The 18,809-nt window shown below is 39.1% G+C and overlaps 1 protein-coding gene across 1 annotated transcript; it reads left to right on the top strand.

Annotated features, from left to right (window-relative positions):
- Positions 1-497: 497 nt before the first annotated feature.
- NEK4 (NIMA related kinase 4) lies at positions 498-18,763 on the top strand. The gene is made up of 16 exons (XM_082487886.1): positions 498-637; positions 4,177-4,443; positions 5,460-5,657; positions 6,513-6,620; positions 7,249-7,403; positions 8,074-8,206; positions 9,646-10,071; positions 10,515-10,568; positions 10,796-10,939; positions 11,816-11,956; positions 12,315-12,381; positions 12,782-12,888; positions 14,208-14,296; positions 15,076-15,281; positions 16,835-16,968; positions 17,698-18,763. The coding sequence occupies exons 1-16, from the start codon at positions 545-547 to the stop codon at positions 17,746-17,748; spliced, it is 2,373 nt and encodes a 790-aa protein (XP_082344012.1). The 5' UTR covers positions 498-544; the 3' UTR covers positions 17,749-18,763.
- Positions 18,764-18,809: the final 46 nt, after the last annotated feature.

Here is an 18,809-nt window from a genome sequence, read left to right as displayed (position 1 = left end):
CTCTGCCCCATCCAAAGGTGACAGGATGGCTCTGCAGAGCAGCTGCGCTCTGCCAGGCCTCCCCAGCCGCCTCACGCCCCAAGGCACGCGGCAAGGTGGCGGGCTCGTTGTGGTGCTTTCCCCAAGGCTCTCACTGCCTCCCTGTCCCCACCCTTCCCGGGGGCTCAGCACACGGGTCTCGTGGAACGGCACGCCGAGGACCCTCGTCAGACACTGTTTTTGAGGGGACGGCTTTGTTTCTCGGGTGTAACAACGGAGAAAGCCAGCCTCACCACGGCTGGTTGCCGCCACCCTCACGCCTCTCAGGCTCCCTGCCCAATTCTAACATGGCCGCTTCACCCGTTTCCAAAATGGCCGCCGCAGCGCCGCGAAGCGCTCGCACCATAGAGACGTGCGGCGGCCCTCCCTGCGCGCCGCTACGGCGTACTCTCTATGGCAGTAGGGAGCCGCGGGCATCTCTATGGCAGCGGCGGCCGCGCTGCCGGGCGGGCGGGTCCCGGGGGCGCCGGCCGCCGGGCAGTGAGCGGGCCCGGCCGGCGGGACCATGCCCCTGGCCGCCTACTGCTTCCTCCGAGCCGTGGGGAAGGGCAGCTACGGGGAGGTGAGCCTGGTGCGGCACCGGCAGGACAGCAAGCAGGTAGCGAGGGGCTGGTCGCAGGGGAATGGCCGTGGCGCGGTCTGGGGGTGCCGCTGGGGCCGCGGGCTGGTTGGGGGGTGCGGCCTGTGGCCCGGCCTTGGCCTGTGGCCCTGGCGACAGCTCCGGGCACGGGCAGGGCTGTGGCCTGGTGCCGGGGTGCGGCTGTGACCGGGACCTGGCGCTGAGGTGCGACTGCAGCCACATGAGCGGGGCGGGCCCGGCCCGTCGAGGTGTTCCTGTGATCCTCCCTTGTCTACGAAGCCCTTTGTTGAAGGTGTGGAGAAGACTCTTTTTATTTTCCCTTTTTAATCTCAAAAAAATCCCAAACAAAACCAACTCCCAAAATCCTCTTTTTTTTTTTTTTTTATTTAAATAAAACTGGGTTTTTTTTTGTTTGTTTGTTTGTTTGGTTTTTTTTTAAATGTATAATGCCTGATTTTGGGGAGGAAAGCCTAGGTTTGGTAGTCCTTTGGGGGACAGGAGAATACAGCCCACTCTCTTTAGCAGGCAGCAGAAAAGGTTGCTCTTGGCTTGTCACTGCTGATGTAGTCTCTCTATGACATGCACGTGTGGTGGAGATAAAAATGATAGCAAGGATGGAAGAGCCAGCTCCTGGTGTTGGCTGTCGCTGCCATCAGTGCTGCTGGAGGCAGACGGGCTTTGCGTTTGCTCTATCGACTGCGGCAGAACCTGGCAAAGTTTTGGTTATGTCAGACTTGAAGTGGAAGCATTGGATTTTTTTCTGTGCCTTTTTTGTTGGAGATTTGAAATAATCCGTCTTGCCTGGCCAAAGCAGGTGTGTTTGATAGAAAATGCAAGAGGATAATAAAGAAATGGGGATAAAAAACATCCACAGAGCAGTACAGCAGACACCTTGGTTGTGAGCCTTATGCCCAGGATTTGACTAGAGATGATGGGAGAAGTGTTTGTGCCCAGTGGTGATTAGAAGGTGTATCCTTTCTGGGTGAAGGCAGGGAAGAGGCTGGAATCCAAAGGTGAATCCCTACAACCTGTGGATTGGGTAGCGGCGATGGCAGCACTTGTTCCCTCCAGGCCAGTCACCACGGTGCATAGTCCAATGTCCGCAAAGAGTTGCTAATGTCGCTATGCTAAAAGCAAACAGTGCATTGAGGTGACTTTCAACCTTCTATAGGTCCTTGGATTTCACCTCTTTGTCGTGCTGCTGATCATTAACATTGGCAAGAGTCTTGCTTCCTTATCATTGTTATTTTATCTTAAATATTTGCTGCATTTTACTGTGTCTTATCTTTTGTCAACTTTTATAAACTTTCTTTTGTAGCAGGTTGATTGGGATTTTTTGTTTGGGCTTTGGCATAGTGATATGTGTTCTGTGAAAGAAAATACATTTTATTTAATGTATTTGCTGTTAACTGAATGGTGTTTTCTTCTGGAAAAGGTCAAGTTGATCCAAATGTTTAAAACAAACAAAAAAAAATCCAATTTGTACACAATTTGCTATCAAATAAGGCGGAAGAGCATTGCAATAGACTTTATGGGAATCTTGCCAGGATAACATACTCATTAAACCAAATATAACCAATGCTAGCTTTAAAGTTAGCTTATATGCATGCTTTTTGCATTTTGGTAGTATATCATCTAAAGACAGATGGTGATATAAAGCTAAAAGCTTTTGGTTTCTATGCACAAAGATAAATTGTAGTTGGCTTGTCACGTAGAACACAGTAGTTACAGCATTTCTATTTTATTTTACACTTGGATGATGCTGTACATAATTAGTTTTGTTATATTCCTCGTGGGAGGTGTGATTCATCACAGGTTGTAAGAATTGAGGAGCTTGTGTAATATCCAGCAGAATTCTGAAACAAAATCACGAGGTACTGTTGATTTCTGCATAATTGGTTCCCTTGGTATATAGGGGGCAGTCTTCCTCAGCAGTAGTTAAATGAGCTGGATTAAATTAATAGGGCCAGCCTGGGAAGTAGACACCCTAAGCAGTTGCCAAGGACACTGAAATTGAGTAAGTAAAAATTTTTTTAGCTGTTTTGATTTTAAAGCTTTCAGGTGAGAGAGGGGTCAGGTGTATACCATGGCATGATTGTTCCATGGAAAGCTAATGCACTAAAAGTGATTACCACAAAATTTAGATCAGGAAGGGGACCAGGTCAGACCTAAATGTTGGTGCTGTGTATGATGAACGTGTGCTATGGATTTTATTGTTGCATCTTCAGCTTGTGTTACTTTTTTGCTGAAACCTGAAATTCCTTAGAAATACAGTTGATGTAGTATGTATTAGGGAAGTAAATAACAGCTTTCATATGTAGTTGTAAAAAATTCTAAACCCATCTTAATACAGAATAAGAGAAATTTAGGAATGAGCGTAAGACCTTTTGGCTCTTTCAGTATGAAAGTCTCTACTTTCCTGTAAGAGTTCATTTTTCCTTGAATAAGTTTAACCCTGCATATGCAGAAACTCATAAACGCAACAGATAATTTACTTTTTTTTTAATTTTTAAACTGGTCTTAAAACTATGTCTGCTTTCAGGTTTTTGAGATAGTATTTTTTCAATGTGCCCCTAACTGTACCAGTCCTCCAACTGCATCTCTACTTGCTACATTTCTTTTCCTGATAGAAGCTTTTTTTTTGTACTTTCCCATGCTTGCTTCACTGTAGATTTTTTGTACACTGCAATTAATCCCAAGTCAGTTCTGCCTTGGGGCTTTTCTGCCAGGTACAAGTTTTTAAAGAAAAGAATAAACAGATCTAAAAAGCTTGGCAGCATTATTTTGTGCGTTCAGAAATTCAGCTGTATTGAGTATTTCCTGTGAAATACCTGTGACGGGGGGGAATTTGTAATCTGACCCTTGAAACTGAGATTTTAACAACTTTTTCGGTCTTCAAATGTATGATCTAAGTTTGCCAAAGTTGCAAGATGTTTTATCTTGAGTCTCTCTCTTTTTTTTTTTTTTTTTTTTTTTTTTTTTTTTTTTATGAAGAATGTATGTTTCATTGCTGAAGAAGTGAAAGGAAAAGTCCACTGTTCCTTAAAATAAAATGAAAGAAGTTGGGTTTGGTCTTCTAAGAGAGAGCGGAATAAGTCTTGCTAGATGACTTTTATGCTAGACATCCATTGTAATTTTTTGCGTATGACTGTATACTTTCCTTAATGCTAGCGTATTTTGAAAGTTACTATTGAAATGGCCTGTTTTGAGAGTAACTGTGATGCACAAACAGGTATTTCAGACTTAAGAGATGAATGATTTAAAAAGAGAGTGGGGGGAAAAAAGATAAATGTGAACATGAGCCAAAAGAAAGCAAAACACCACAAAATTCCTGTGCAGAGTTTTATGCAGGTGGATGAATAGAACAGCCGCACCTGTCCCATTTTTACGGAGTAACGGTAGAAATGATGTATAACAGCTAGACAAACTGCAGTCTCCATACAGAATAATGTGTGCAGATTTCAAATACTGTATTTGTTTTCGATTTGGGGAATTCCCTAGGGCTTCTGCAGAGTTACTTTCATCTCTTGTGATACACCTTGCAATTTCTTTTACAGTATGTCATCAAAAAGTTAAACCTTAAAAATGCGTCCAACCGAGAGAGGAAAGCAGCAGAACAGGAGGCACAGTTGTTATCCCAGTTGAAACATCCGAACATAGTCACCTACAGAGAGTCCTGGCAGGGGGAAGACGGCCTGTTATATATTGTTATGGGCTTCTGCGAGGGAGGAGATCTGTATCACAAACTTAAAGACCAGAAGGGCAAACTTTTGCCTGAGAATCAGGTGGTGGAGTGGTTTGTCCAGATTGCCATGGCACTGCAGGTAAAATAAAGTATAACTTCGTCACGTTCAGATCTAGATTTGATTTGGCTCTTTCTGCATTTAAAAATTCCACAGTTAGGCTGCAGACTTGGAATGCCGGTCAGTATCTAAATACAACCGTTATTAGTACTATAAAAATGTTCACAGGTCACTGCAGTCAAATTAACTATTTTAGGTAAGAAATTGCAGTCGTAATTTGTGTCTATACCTCTGTATAACAGTAGGCAGTGGTAACCTCCAGGGTGTTTGGAATTCTAGTCTGAAATACTTCTCTGGTTTGAACGTTTAGATTAAATTTACTATATGTATATATATATATATATATATTTTAAAAACCCAGATTATTTCAGAAGCATATTGTGTTCTGTGGTTTTGCTGGTGTTTGTAATAGTAAATTTAGACTACTAATTCATATTTTCTATTAAATATTATTTCACTCTGGAAATTCAGTAATTGGGGGTTATCAAACTTTAAAGACAATTGTTTTAGTAATAAAGACCAGATATAAATGTTACCACTAAGAAATTGGACAGAAAATTCGATCTAAAGTTGCCTGTTGTGATCAGACATACGCAAGTCTACAGTACTGCCTGTTCTTGTTTATTATAAGAGTAATTTCTTCCCTATTTACACAAAGCTCACATTGCATTTTCCACTGAAATTTTATACTTAAGACTAAAAAAAGATTGTGAAGCAATGGAGGCAGCAGGAAGTGAGTTAAAGTCTGAGTCTTTACTTTACTTTTCTATTTCCTCTTTTGTACTGGCTTGTAGAGCCCCACAGGGAGATTTCGCTAAAGCGGTGCCCGGTTGTGTGTCTGTATCAGTCATTCTTTATGTTAATTCACTAGTACTGTCTTTAGCAGGGGCACTCCTGACTTTGATAGTGATGTATGTGTGTCTATTCTACGTTTGTATATTCCCTCTTTGACTTGTGTAATGGGATTTTACTTTTCAGTGTAGAAGAACCAATTAGGAGTTACTTAACTCGATTTATATGTTTTTTTCCCCCCCCAGTATTTACATGAAAAGCACATTCTGCACAGAGACCTTAAAACTCAAAATGTTTTTCTGACACGAACGAACATAATCAAAGTGGGTGACCTGGGAATAGCCAGAGTGTTGGAAAACCAGTACGACATGGCCAGCACTCTCATAGGCACGCCATACTACATGAGCCCTGAACTCTTTTCTAACAAACCCTACAACTACAAGGTAGAGTATGTTAATGCAAATGTCATTTCTACTTCGTTAAACAACTTATTTTGTTTGTCTGGGAGCTTTAAAATCTTATTTCTTGTTTTTAATTTCTTATCGATTCCAGCTCTTTTTAATGTCCTCAAAGACCAAACAAAAAAAATAGGGGAGAGATTTGCAGGGACCTTTGTTTCTGGAACTGGTTGCTGCAGTAGGTAGGAACTCATAGCGTGTGGGAAGTTATCATAGCCAGGGTGTGCAGCGGGCTGCTTATGCCTATCACAGCATGCCAACGTAAATGAGTCTATGTTAGATAGCTGCATTTTCTAAATTTATTATCTAACACACAGGAAGCTTTATACTCAAAAGTCTGCATTAGACATGACAGCAGCAGTATACTCTAAGTAGAGAAATAAGCAGTGTTGCTATGAATTTAAAATATAACAAAATAAAGGAAACGTGCTCTTGTATACCCGTTCAGCTCTTGCTGCAAACCACATGCACCGTAAATATGAGTGTCTACAATGAGCAAGAGCTGAGGGGAAACTGTTCTTCCAATATAAAATCAAAAGATTTTCATTTGCCAGTTAGAACCAACGGTGTACTTAAAAAGAAAACAAACAAAAACCCTCATGAACAGCAACTTTCTACACTTCTTTTCAGGAAAATCTGGTGATATTCGGAAGAAAATAATTCAGTTGATCAAAATTAAAAGGGAGAGTGAGACTGAAGCCAAAAGTTGGCAATGGAGTTTGGTCTTAATGAGTTTACTGTCGTTAAAGGCCTCTTTGAAAGCAGGTGACTAAGTCTGGAGATAAAACTTCTACAATTAATAAAAAATTCCCCAAACTTTTTTTTTTTCCCTTTTTTCAGTCTGATGTTTGGGCATTAGGCTGCTGCGTTTATGAAATGGCTACACTGAAACATGCTTTTAATGCTAAAGACATGAACTCTTTGGTTTATCGAATTATTGAAGGAAAGGTAAAAACTTCTAAATTTTTTTTTTTTTATCTATGCTTGGATTTTCTGACTAGAATGCGGGATTATCTTTCCAATCATATATATTGCATGGAGTTAAAAATATTTTGCATGTTACATGCATCATCATAGATGTTTCAAGGGTGGTATTTCATGGCGGTATGTGATGTAATATCTGACCTAGGGAGTCACTAATTTGTAGATATTGCTAGAGTTTCTTGTTACCCTTTGTGTAACTAGTATATTGATTAACTTTCAAAGTTCTGAGAGGACTCACTTTCTTAATTTGCTTCTGGTTTAAACATTGTGCAAAGAATTAAATTACTATCCGTATGATGCCATTTTCCAATGAGGCTTTGGCTTGTAATGAAGCTAACATGGTTTTATTTTATATAAAATTTTAAGCCTTTAAAACTTTAACTGCTGCTATTAATAAAAAAATATGAAAAGTTCTTAGACAAAGCACTTGGAATTTCTGTATTCTGTTTGATGTCAAGCACTTGGGTAACTTTCAGCCTAGGAACAATGCAAAGTATTTAGCTGATATGTAACTGTCATACATAAATAATCTAGTGGTAGCCCCTATTGACTGATATGTTAAATAATGTTGGACTTGTCTTTCCTTTTACAGTTGCCACCCATGCCAAAGGATTACAGCCCGCAGTTGGTAGAAATAATACGAACTATGCTCAGTAAAAAACCGGAGGAAAGACCTAGTGTGAAAAGCATACTACGGCAGCCGTATATCAAGCACCAAATTTCTTTGTTTTTGGAAGCCACAAAGGCGTAAGATATTTTCAATTGAGTGATTCTGTGCAAAATATTCATGTTACTGTGGTCTTTGTTTTACAACTTTTCCAATTTTTTGTAGCAGGATTATGTGTTATGTGCAGTTACAAAGCATATTGACATACGTGTTTCTTTAGATTCTTTGAGAAATAGGTGGGAATTAGAATGGAAACTAGTTTTTTTTGTAAATGCAAAATAAAACTGTGCGATGGTTAGGATTGCATGGCTTATTCAGAGAGTTAAAAAAAAAAAAAGAAAGCACCAGGATTTTCAAGGAAGTGATAAGAAATACACATCTTTCCATATGGTTCTTTACGGCCATTTATCAGCTGAGAGTTGTAATACCAGGTTCCTTTTGATATTCACTGATATAATTATTTTTCTTTGTTAGGTTTCATTAATTATGTTACTGTTTCCAGATAGGACTGATCTTGGTGCTGTGCAGACTAAGTGTATGTTGCCGGCAGAGTCTGAATGGTGTTTTTAAGCTCATTTTATAGATGAAAATGAGTATGTTGTTCACAGTCTGTTGAAAAAGCCCATTATCTTATACTATCTATATGTAAGCTGTTTAGTGGAGTGCATTTTTTTAATTAATATAATCTAAAGAAATATCTTGAGGTCTTGTTGATGGTGATTGAATGAGCAACTTTTATTTTCTTTACAGGAAAGCAGCCAGAAGTCATAAGAAAACGGTGAATTCTAAACCTAAAGATCCTTGTTCTGTGGTCTCAGTAAAGAGTGAATCTCATGTTACACATCAAAACCACTCCTCTGAGCAAGCCAGGAAATACAGAGTTGTGAGATATATATTTTTTTTTCTTTCTAAAATAAAACATAAACCACTTGCTTTTTCTAGAGAAAAAAACTCAGTTTTGTAAGAAGTGCCTTGAGCGTTCATGAGAACATAGATCTGATTCCTAGCAACCTGTAAAATTCATATTAAGAAAGGAATTGTGTTTAGGCAAAAGATGAAGTAAATAAACAGCTGCGGATCAGTAAAACTAATTGCAATGTCAACTATAAGCTGTTAGCTAAACAACATCCATATTTTTATTTGTGGTCACTGTGAGTTACTCGTGGAGTTTTGGAGGTCAAGTATTTTTTCAAATATTTGACGACAAGTGGTAATCGTTTTTAAATACCTGGTTTTGACTGGAAAAAACTAATTATAGGTACAACCAAAATTTTTTTATTGTTGGAATTCTTTCCAGTGGTTAGAACAAATCTTTTGTAATGGTTAACTTTGTGCATGTTTTTTATTTTCTGTAATGAGCCTGCTATTGTGGGTTTAAGCTTTCAGTGCTGAAATACTGAATGTATATGGTGTAGTACATCGTAAAAACTGTTGGTACTTGTTGGCTCCTCCCTTAAGGAAGAGCCAAGGGAGTACAACTTTTCTTTCGTGGTCCTGATGAAAAGTAGGTGTACTGCATGTGTACAAACCAATGCCTGAAAGATGCCATTTGCCAGCTATCTCTTTAAAAATGAGGGTTGCAGCTTTTTTTGAGGCTCTTAATCCATAACTGATCAAAATTTCATTCCAGTTTATGTACTCTTGTATGTTAATGATTTTCTGTTGTGGTTTAACCCCAGCTGGCAGCTAGAACCGTGCAGCTCTCTGCTCACTCCCCCGAGTTGTGATGGGAGAGAGAATCAGAAGAGTAAATGAGAAAAAGCTCATGCGTTGAGAATGAAGACAGTTTAATAGGTAGAGCAAAAGCCACGCACACAAGCAAAGCAAAGCAAGGAATTCACTCGCTGCTTCCCATTGGCAGGCAGGTGTCCAGCCATCTCCAGGAAAGCAGAGCTACATCATGCATAACGGTTACTTGGGAAGACAAACGCTGTAACTCCAAACGTCCCCCCAATTCCTCCTCCTTCCCCAGCTTTATATGCTGAGCCTGATGTCTCATGGTATGGGATACTCCTTTGGTCGGTTGGGGTCAGCTGTCTCGGCTGTGTCCCCTCCCAAGTTCTAGTGCCTTTCCAGGCTTGGCAGGGCAGCACGAGGAGCAGAAAAGGCCTCGATTGCTTAACAACAACCAAACCCACCAGTGTGCTGTCAATGCTGTTTCTCATCCCAAATCCAAAACATAGCACTACACCAGCTGCTAGCAAGAAAGTTAACTCCATCCCAGCTGAAGTCATGACATTTTCCTTTGGTGCTTGGAGTATTCTTCCACGTGTGCATAATACCCAAAAGGTTGTTTTTTTTTTTTCTTCCTTTTAATTCTAGAATGAAGACGACTGCATTGTCAAATGTAAAGCCACCAAATTTTGTCCCTCAGAGAAACCAGCTGTTGAGTTGGAAAGAAAACCAAGCAATAATGATTTGAACAGCCTAGGAGACTCCTTAGCTACAGTTAGTGAAGTGAATATTGATATCTTGCCATCTGAAAAGATGAAGCACAGAAGTGAGAAGTGTGGCAGTGAGCATATTCCAGAGAATAATAAAGCAAAATATTTAAATGTTCCAGGGAATTCTAAAATAACATCCAGTAGCCCACCAATTAAGGAAGATGGACTACAGCAAAGAGCAAAGCAAGCTTTTGAAGCTGAAAATGTTGAGTCTAAGCGGTCTTCTGTTGATGCCGTAGAAGAAGATAGTGACACTTTGAAACTGCTGCAGCCTGTATCAAAAGACCAAAAGCAAACTGACCTGGTAATGCATTTATTCTTACTTGAAATAGACTTTGAAATAGGTTTAACAAATGACAGCTCTTAAAATTTTGAGAGCTGCTGCACATTTTTTTTCTGTCAAAGTAGGATGCTACTGATGCAATTATTGAGATGCTTAAGTAGTTAGAAGCCTTGGCTTCAGATTTGCAAAGGCAACACGGTGAAGTAGTTTGAGGCTTGCACCCAGATGATGGAAATTCTGTTTTTACAGGGAACAACCATTTTCTTTTCCAGCTGAGAAGAGAGATAGTAAGAATAGTTTTGTAACTTCTTTGTTCTATGTTCTAAATAGGCCTGGCCAATATCGAGTTGGTCCTGATTTGGATGTGGGAGCTAATAGGTGATGATTGTCTTTTCATTGCATTTTGGTCTACAATGAGATTTTTCATACGCACTTTTCTAATGAGAAACCATTATATATTGTAGAGCTTGGATTCTACTGAAAAGCTGCTAGCACCGTGTGTTCCTGTTGTAGTTCAGGTAAGTGTGCTTTTTTTGAAGGGTTAGTAGCTTAAAAACTCTGGTACAGCAGATATTTTTTTCTAATTATCTATCAAGTAAGAGTTTATTGTGGTTGTGACTGTGATATATGAAGGTGGATGCAGTCCAAATAGTAAAGTGGCCTGTGTTGATTTTTTTAAAAAGTGTCTATTTGTAAATCTGGAAGTGGCATGTCTACATTTTTAAAAAATACTTTTACTTATCAGGATGATGTCTGTCATGGTGCTTCGGTAGATGCACAGGAAAAAATTACCTCCCGCTTGCAGCCTCATAGTTCTGCCGGTGGACCCTCTCTCTCACGGCAGCGACGGCAGAAGAAAAGAGAGATAGCTGAAGTCTGTTCGGAGAAGGTACAGATACTGAAAAAATTATTCTCCTCTTTTCTTTGACTCCTGCATTTTTTTACTCTTTTTAAAAAAATAGGTCCCATTTTTAAAGGGTGGGGTTGTTTATGCTATTCTTGTTTCATGTGTATCTGTATAATCGCATTGGTAACAAAATGCAGAATACTCGAGATGTCCTTTAGAAGCAGTCTGTGTAAATCTTTGAAAATCTCAGTAACCCTTACAGGTGTGAGGCGAGTGTGCCCGGTGGGCGCAAGGAAAGGCAGAGAACCGCGGGCTTTGCCTTTGCTGTGCTACAGTCTTTCCTAGCAACTTCCATCAGGACTTCTCGCTGTTTGTGACTACGAAGTATATAGCAGTCCTTTTTCTGACTGTTGTGGCTAAGGCCGCTTGTGTAGCGGGTAGGAGATTGCCGGTATTTTAGAACAGACGCGTGTAATGGCTGCCAGGAGCGTATGAGTGTGAACTCGGGGCATGCACATAAGACAGGGCTCCTGTCAGTGCTTCCACACTGGGGCAGAGATTTCTTTGGGGAAAGGCACCATCTGTTTGAGGATAGAGAAGAGGGTGATTGGTTTTCAGTACGAGATCTTATTTTTCTCTTGGATTTTGCTATTTGAGGGTGAGGGCAGTCGTTGCAAAAGCATTGGCTGAAAAATAGTCTGGGAGGAGGAGGGGACAAGATGTAGAGACGGGGGGAAGGGAGGTGAATGCAAGCAGAGGTGTGGAGAGGGAGGAATGAAGTTGGGAGATGTGAGGAGCTTACAGTAGGATCCAAAACCTCTGGCATCCAGCCTTACCATGCAATAATGTCTTCTAGATCGCAGAGTACTTTAACTTTTAATAAAAAAGGTATAAATTCTTGCTCCCTTCTCTTTCAAGTTCACAGCAGCTGCTCCTCGGCCTTTACCTTTTCCTTCTGATGTGAACACAAAGACAACACAGAGGTGTGCAGAGCACCATGCTGCTGAAGTCTCTGAATCTGTAAATAGCACCAAAAGCAGTCAAGTTGCCATTTCAAAGGTTAGTGCTGAATACTGTGTCAGCTTATTTTTGTCTCTTGTTCCTTCTGAGCAGTTTGTTCTCTGAGTGTACACACAGCGAGTGAAGAAATGTACAGTAGCTTCCTACCTAATGGAAGTCCTCTCGAGCACCTGGTCAGTGCGGGTTGAGAAGTTGCCTTGCTGAACCAGGGAGGTCAGAAGCTTCTTTTCTAGTGTTATTTTGCAGTAACTAAGCAAGCGTTTGTTAGATGATCAGGTCTACTCTAATAGCTCTCTCTTCCATGTCAGTTGAAAAAGTTTTTTTGCTTTATAGGTGGTTAGATACCAAAAGCCACTCTGATGATTGCTAATTAATATCAAATTAACTTCTTTTAAAGGAGCGGCCCTTGTCAGCAAGAGAACGAAGGAGGTTGAAACAGTCTCGGGAGGAGATGTTTCCTTCTGGTAATTTTTACGTTTGCGTGTTAACATTCTATGTGTAAGTAGGCCGATAACTTCTTTGTGAAGAAATTACAACTTGCTGTCTGTTCTTCACTAACGTCTTCAGAAAGATGAACTAAGGGTCTAGTTCTGTGTTAAATACAAATTTCTGTTAACATGTCTATATTCTTCTGCTTCTTACTCAGTTATGTTCAATTGTGTTTAGTGGTGGCAACTTGTCTTTGAAATGTACACGAAGCACAGAATATACACCTTTCAGATAGGAGCTTCAGTGTTTTCTTGTAGCAGAATACCTACCTGCCTGTCTTCTGCAAGGTGATAGACTTTTTCTTGCATGAGCATGAAACTAATTCAAAATACATGCAGCTGAGTTGTAAATATTGTAAAAATGTCATCCTTCCAGTGATTCCAGCAAGACGAGCGTCAAATAGTGCAGTAGTTGAAGCACAATCACATGCGGAAAATCATGTTAAAGTTGCTCAGTCCTCATCAGATCCCAGTATTTCTCAGGTAAACTGGGGTCATCTGCTTTTGAAATATTTAAATGCAGGCATAATTTGGGAAGAAAATTATGTTTTAAAAAACTATGTATGGAAGAAACTCTCAGTCAATAAGAGTGCACAGTTCTCTATAGATTGCTTTATAAGTCCTGGGGTAGAGTACAGATGTCTAATCCACCTTTTTGTTTGACTAGACCAGTTTAAGATTCCAGGCTCACTGTGCATTTTCACTCCACGTGTCAGAGGTGAAGACTAGGGATCTCTTATTGATTGTTATGCGCTCTCTAAATTGCAGTGTTGATTTGATTTTGGAAGGGAAAAACTTTATCCTGAACTATGTTTTAGTTATAGATGAATAATCTGCTTTAAATTTCTATTAAAAACACACTACCTTTAGCCTGGTACATCTAATTTTGCTTTAGTTGTGGTGTTTGAACATTTTTTTTTTTTTTTTAAATCTGCAGTCATATTAAGTGCATACGTTTATGTGCTGGCAAAAAGAAATAGTTGCTAGATAAAAAGTTAATAGTTTCTGTTAACATTCTCTTCCTTGTCTAATTAGAAAATTTTCTTTAAGATCTTAAACATACATTGGACAAAATCTTCTGCAACATCAGGGGAACATTATTAATACCAGTAAATGCAGAAGAGTAACTGTGAAGAAATTTTAGTCTGAAATTTCAAAGTGTAGGCTCTCTTTTTCTCAGCCCAGTGCTTGCATGGAAGGTGTTTCGCATGTTTTACCCTATGTGTGTATGCTTATAACTGGTATCTAATTGCAAAAACTTCGCTTGCATTCACAGACTGAGATTACATAAGGTTAGTACACACTAGTGGTGCGTGCAGATGCTGCTGATGGTTTTGCATATTGAGCCATGCACAGAACACGAGGCTGTAGAGACGCAAGTGATTAAAGTCTCCATATATTTTAGGGAATGCTGGGAACTTACTGAACTGATAAAGTATTTAAATATTATTTTTGAATGTATGTTAAAGACCAATAGATGAGATAAGGGTAATGACTTTGTTAGTTCTTAGCCAACTGTATTATAAACATACATGATTTAATTGTTTTTTAATAGAGGCACTTGGTGAAGCATTTATAGTGGTTAAAATTGCACGACTGAGATGTAATGCTAGTTAAATAAGCATTTCATAAAGTATGTCCTGTGTATTAGCTTGTATTTAAAACTAAAGGTTACACCTTTTAAATATTATCAAGCTGATCTGTTGAAATAGTTTTGTTCTGTGTAAGAACAGTAATCATGCCATATTGATAAATGACTTTTGACTATTAGAATTTTTGTCATTTATTTGCTCTTCTCTTAGAGAAAGAGAATAACCCATTGCCTGTCTGATGATGAGTTAAGCTCCTCTACAAGCTCTACAGATAAGTCCGATGGTGATTCCAAGGAGAAGTAGGTATCTTGTTTAATACTGTGCAAGAGTTTTCACTGCTATATTGGAGCTTGACTTGGAGTGGAAAAAGATGGCAGGAATTGCTTTCACACTTTATCTCTACATAGTGAGTGACTGAAGAAGTATGTGATGCATAAATAAAACAAACTCCATTTAACTGTTGCCCCTCTGTGACTATGAACTTTCCGTGCTGAGCTTTCCGGGACATGTGATTGTGTACCTTTGCTTTTTGTCAACTATAGCTTCCCAGCAAACCAGTCTTCCAGTGTCAAAGGACATACTGTTGCCCCTCTGTGACTATGAACTTTCCGTGCTGAGCTTTCCGGGACATGTGATTGTGTACCTTTGCTTTTTGTCAACTATAGCTTCCCAGCAAACCAGTCTTCCAGTGTCAAAGGACATACGCTGTCAGGATGCAATAAAAGCATGAATTTAAAGGTGCCGATATGCTTCCTTTCCACTGCAAATGAGGCTGAATTTATTTCTGATTTTGTTGGTGTAAGCAGCTTTGCAACAAATATTATTTGTTGCATTACCACAGGTGCAGCTACACAGGTAACAGTAGGCGATAGGATTGTGAACTGTTGCTAGGTGAATGGGCTCTGAGCTTTGGTATGAAATACTGATAATGTTGCTGTTGATAAAACTGCACCGCTATAAGTCATTTAACACGGAATACTTAGCAAACCTCGCTAAAATTATTGAAGGTCCTCTGAATGCAAGATGGAAGTTGCATCATGAATGGTGACTGAGTTACATCTTATTTCTCCTTTGTTAGAAAAAGCAGCATGAATGAAGTGAATGACTTGGTGCAGCTAATGACATGGACATTGAAAATGGACTCTAAGGAGAACTCTGAATACTGTGTAACCTCAACTCCAGCCCCAGAGTTTAAACTTCATAGAAAATATCGAGACACTTTGATTTTGCATGGAAAATCACCTGATGAATCAGAGGAATTGAAACTTGAAGAGATTCCTTCAGGTCTGTTGCTCTGTTATTGTGTTAAATGAATGGCTGATAACCAAAGAAGACCTGCTGGTGGGCAGCAGAGGAAAATCCATTCTTAGTTCTTCTCAAGTCTCAACAATGCTTACAGAAGTAAACATCTTTCTAAATAATTTTGTGTGTAAAACTGCTCTAGTTGTGGTTTACTTGCCAATAAAAGGTACGTGAGATCGATCTGTGTAATTATTAATGAAGAGAGGAAGCTGGTTTGCAATACGATTTTTCCCCATGTGACTTAGAAGCTTCCAAAATGAATAGTTGGAGTTGAGTATTTTGAAATAAGATTTTTAAGGCGTTCAGACGATTTGATAGCTGTAAAGCTTTGTGAATTACGGATAAAGTTGAAATTGTACACAGAGCATTAGACATGGCGGGGTTTTGTACGAATATAGAAGTTCATCCTCATTGCAGAATTTGGGCAGGCTTATTTTTCCTACAGATACAGGTGCAAGAATCAAACGACTTTTTATATTTAGGTCTGGTTTAGACCTTAAGTATGTATATGTATTACAAAAAGCAAAAAAAATTGTATTTGCTATGGCTGCACTTACTATGCAACAAGAACAAGTGAAAAAGCTGAGGGTAGGTTTTGGAAGTCTCAGACCTTCTTGTGCTTATTGTTTTAAATGATAAGGATTCTACTTGCAAATAGTCTGGTGATAGGCAAAGCAATGGGATAACACCGGTTTTTACTCTTGTATGTTGATTATGCATAGCTAAAGTAAAATACATTGAAAGAGTTTGTCTCTAAACAGGTATGACAGAATGTTGAAGGTACAAATTTCAATGTGTGTTTTTTTTTTTTCCCCTTGTCTGTTTTTCCTACTCTTAAGTGTTGTATAGTGAGATCCTCCAGCTATTTACTTACTACCATTTGGGATGACAGGGCTACTGCATTTCTAAGATGAAACTCATTTTAATTAGATCAGATATATTATTTTCAGCCATCCTATGAAAGGAGTGTTGATTTCCATGATTAAAAGAGCAAGCTAGTGTTCTCAGTTCCTAATGGAGGCCTCCCCTTATAAAATGACTCTCTTGTTGGCAGCTTCAGCTCAAAGGCTGTTGAGACAAAGAGGCAGATGGCAGAAATTATGCCATTAGGCTTTACAGTGATTAAACTTTTACATTTGCAGTAAGTACAAGTGATTGAATTATTAAAATATTTGGGTGGTGGTGTAATATTAGAGAGTGGTACTTTTCATTCAAATAATGTTTGTGATATGGTATACAGGAACCACCTGAAATGAAGTTACAGGGACCTAATTGTGTAAACTGTGTCTGCATTGACTTTGTACCGTCCTGTGCCTTGAGAGTTAGCATCTGAGTGCTTCTGATGCACCATGCGTGTGTGATTATTCTGGCTAGGCAGTTCAGGTAAACAGTTATTTCATGTAAATGGTCAGCTGGAATTCTGTGGTAATACTTAACAGTCATCCCATATTCTTCTTCTGCATAGAGTATGAAAATTGACGATACTGAAAGGTATTATTACTGCATTGATTGTTTTTATTTTATTTTTTTAATAGATATGTCATCAGTTCCTGACAAGATTAGGAGAATGGTTGAAATCCTGAGATCTGATGTGGTGCAAGGATTGGGAGTGAAACTTCTTGAGAAGGCATACAGCATCATGGAGGAAGAGGATGACGTGAAAAGAGAGGTGAATATCTTTCATAAAAAAAACTGATTAATTTCTTTATAAACCTAGACAAATGAGTAGGGTCTTTACTCCTCTCCCCCTTTTTTAGATATTGATACAGTGGTGCAAACCTTGATTCCAAAAAGTGCTTATGTACTCATTGGCAGGCAAGGGCCTAAATATATTGTCTTTTTCAATCTTAAAAGTTAGCTTCTGAACATAGGCTATGTTCAACCTCAGAAACCATAGGAGCTTTAAAATTGTACCATGGTCCTTGAGTTTACAAAAGATGTAAGGAATGCAAATAATTTTACTCTGTGGTGTTTCTCCAATAATAATTTCTTTTGACCTGTATTTTTTTTGCCTTCACATCGCTTGCCTTGTGCCCCTTATGTCCAAAGCAAGAAACACTTTAATGTCTATTCCTAATAGAGGTCAGTGAGGAATACCTCCAGCTTATTTGATTCAAAACTTGGTTACAAATAAAATACTGCACGGGTAAGTATAACCTCTGAAGATGTGATTTATATTTTAAATTGTCGGGTGGGATTTGGAGCTCTCTTGCCTTCAGACAACAAAGACTTCCATGTTTCATCCCTCTCGTCTATGATGTCAAAGTTCATATGCTCCTTTCAGTTGAGTGCTTTGGTATTTCTTTTTTTTTGTTGTTGTTAATATATTGGTAGTTCCTGCTTCTCTCAATGTCATTAAATTTTTGTGGGTGTTTTTTATTGTGTGTGTCTTAAATAGGTGCAGTTGCGGGAGCATATGGCAGACAAGTATGCAAGTTACGCCATCTGAAATTTCTTGAAGAAAATGTGAAGTTCTGACCAGAACTTTTTCCTTAGAGAAAAGGACTGGTTTATAGCTCATGTAATAGATTGGACCAGCTTACAAAGCATGTTTATCCATTGACCGCCTTGGCTGGAATAAGGACTTGAACTTGCAAAAAATGTTAGAGTTTGTAGTAATATTTTTCATGTTAAAATGTGAACCAGGCTATCACTTTCTCAGAAGAGAAACTGTTTAGTTTAGATTATATTCTCTTAATGAACCTTTTAAAAGTTGCTTTTTATAGATGCAGTGAGGGCCAGATACCAAGTTTTGTATACAAAGGAGTGTCAGAAAAAAAAAAAATGTTCTGGTTTGAATTTGTCATAGAAAAAGGTTTTTTGGTATGGTCACTTACTAAATATGGTAATGAAATCTATGCTGAGGCTATGGCGTGATGGGCTATAAGCTCTTAGGTCAAATAGTTGTGAAAAATTAGCAGGGAGAAACAATAACTAATTTTTGTAGCACCAAAAGCCCTCCAGGTTCTGTAAATTGCCAAGTTTAAGTGCTAAAGGGGGCGCTTGTACTGCTTTTAAGCAAAGCCTTTGCTTTTGTGTCTTATTGCTAAGGCAATAACCAAGGTGGTGGAAAGTATTTGGGAACTGGATAAAATAAGCCTGAAAATGTTTGGAAGGAACTCAGCCATGGTTACCATGGTCCCAGCTGCAGAAATCCCTTTGCCTTACAAGTACTAAGTCCTTTTGGGAATGAGAGTGCCCAAGACCAGGGTCACTTAGAGAAATAGGTGTCTTAGCTTTTCCCTTTCTCTGCATCTAGATTGTGTTGCTACACGTGCCCAGGCATTGTCATGTACCATCACTACAGAAGTAGTACATGGTCTTTTTAAAGGATAAAGAAATCAAAAGGGAATTGAATTTGTAAAATAAAATTTTAAATGCACAACCCGTCTCTTTCCCTGCCTCTAGCTTTAATATTATAACCTCCAGCACCTATGAGGGAGATTAATGTGACACTAGTAAAAAAGTGCAATACCTGTGGATCCTGTTGCCTCTCACATACTAGATGCT

Source organism: Vanellus vanellus (genome assembly GCF_965231255.1).
Source record: "Vanellus vanellus genome assembly, chromosome: 9".
Lineage (NCBI taxonomy): Eukaryota > Metazoa > Chordata > Aves > Charadriiformes > Charadriidae > Vanellus > Vanellus vanellus.
This window is presented reverse-complemented; position numbering and strand designations above follow the sequence as displayed.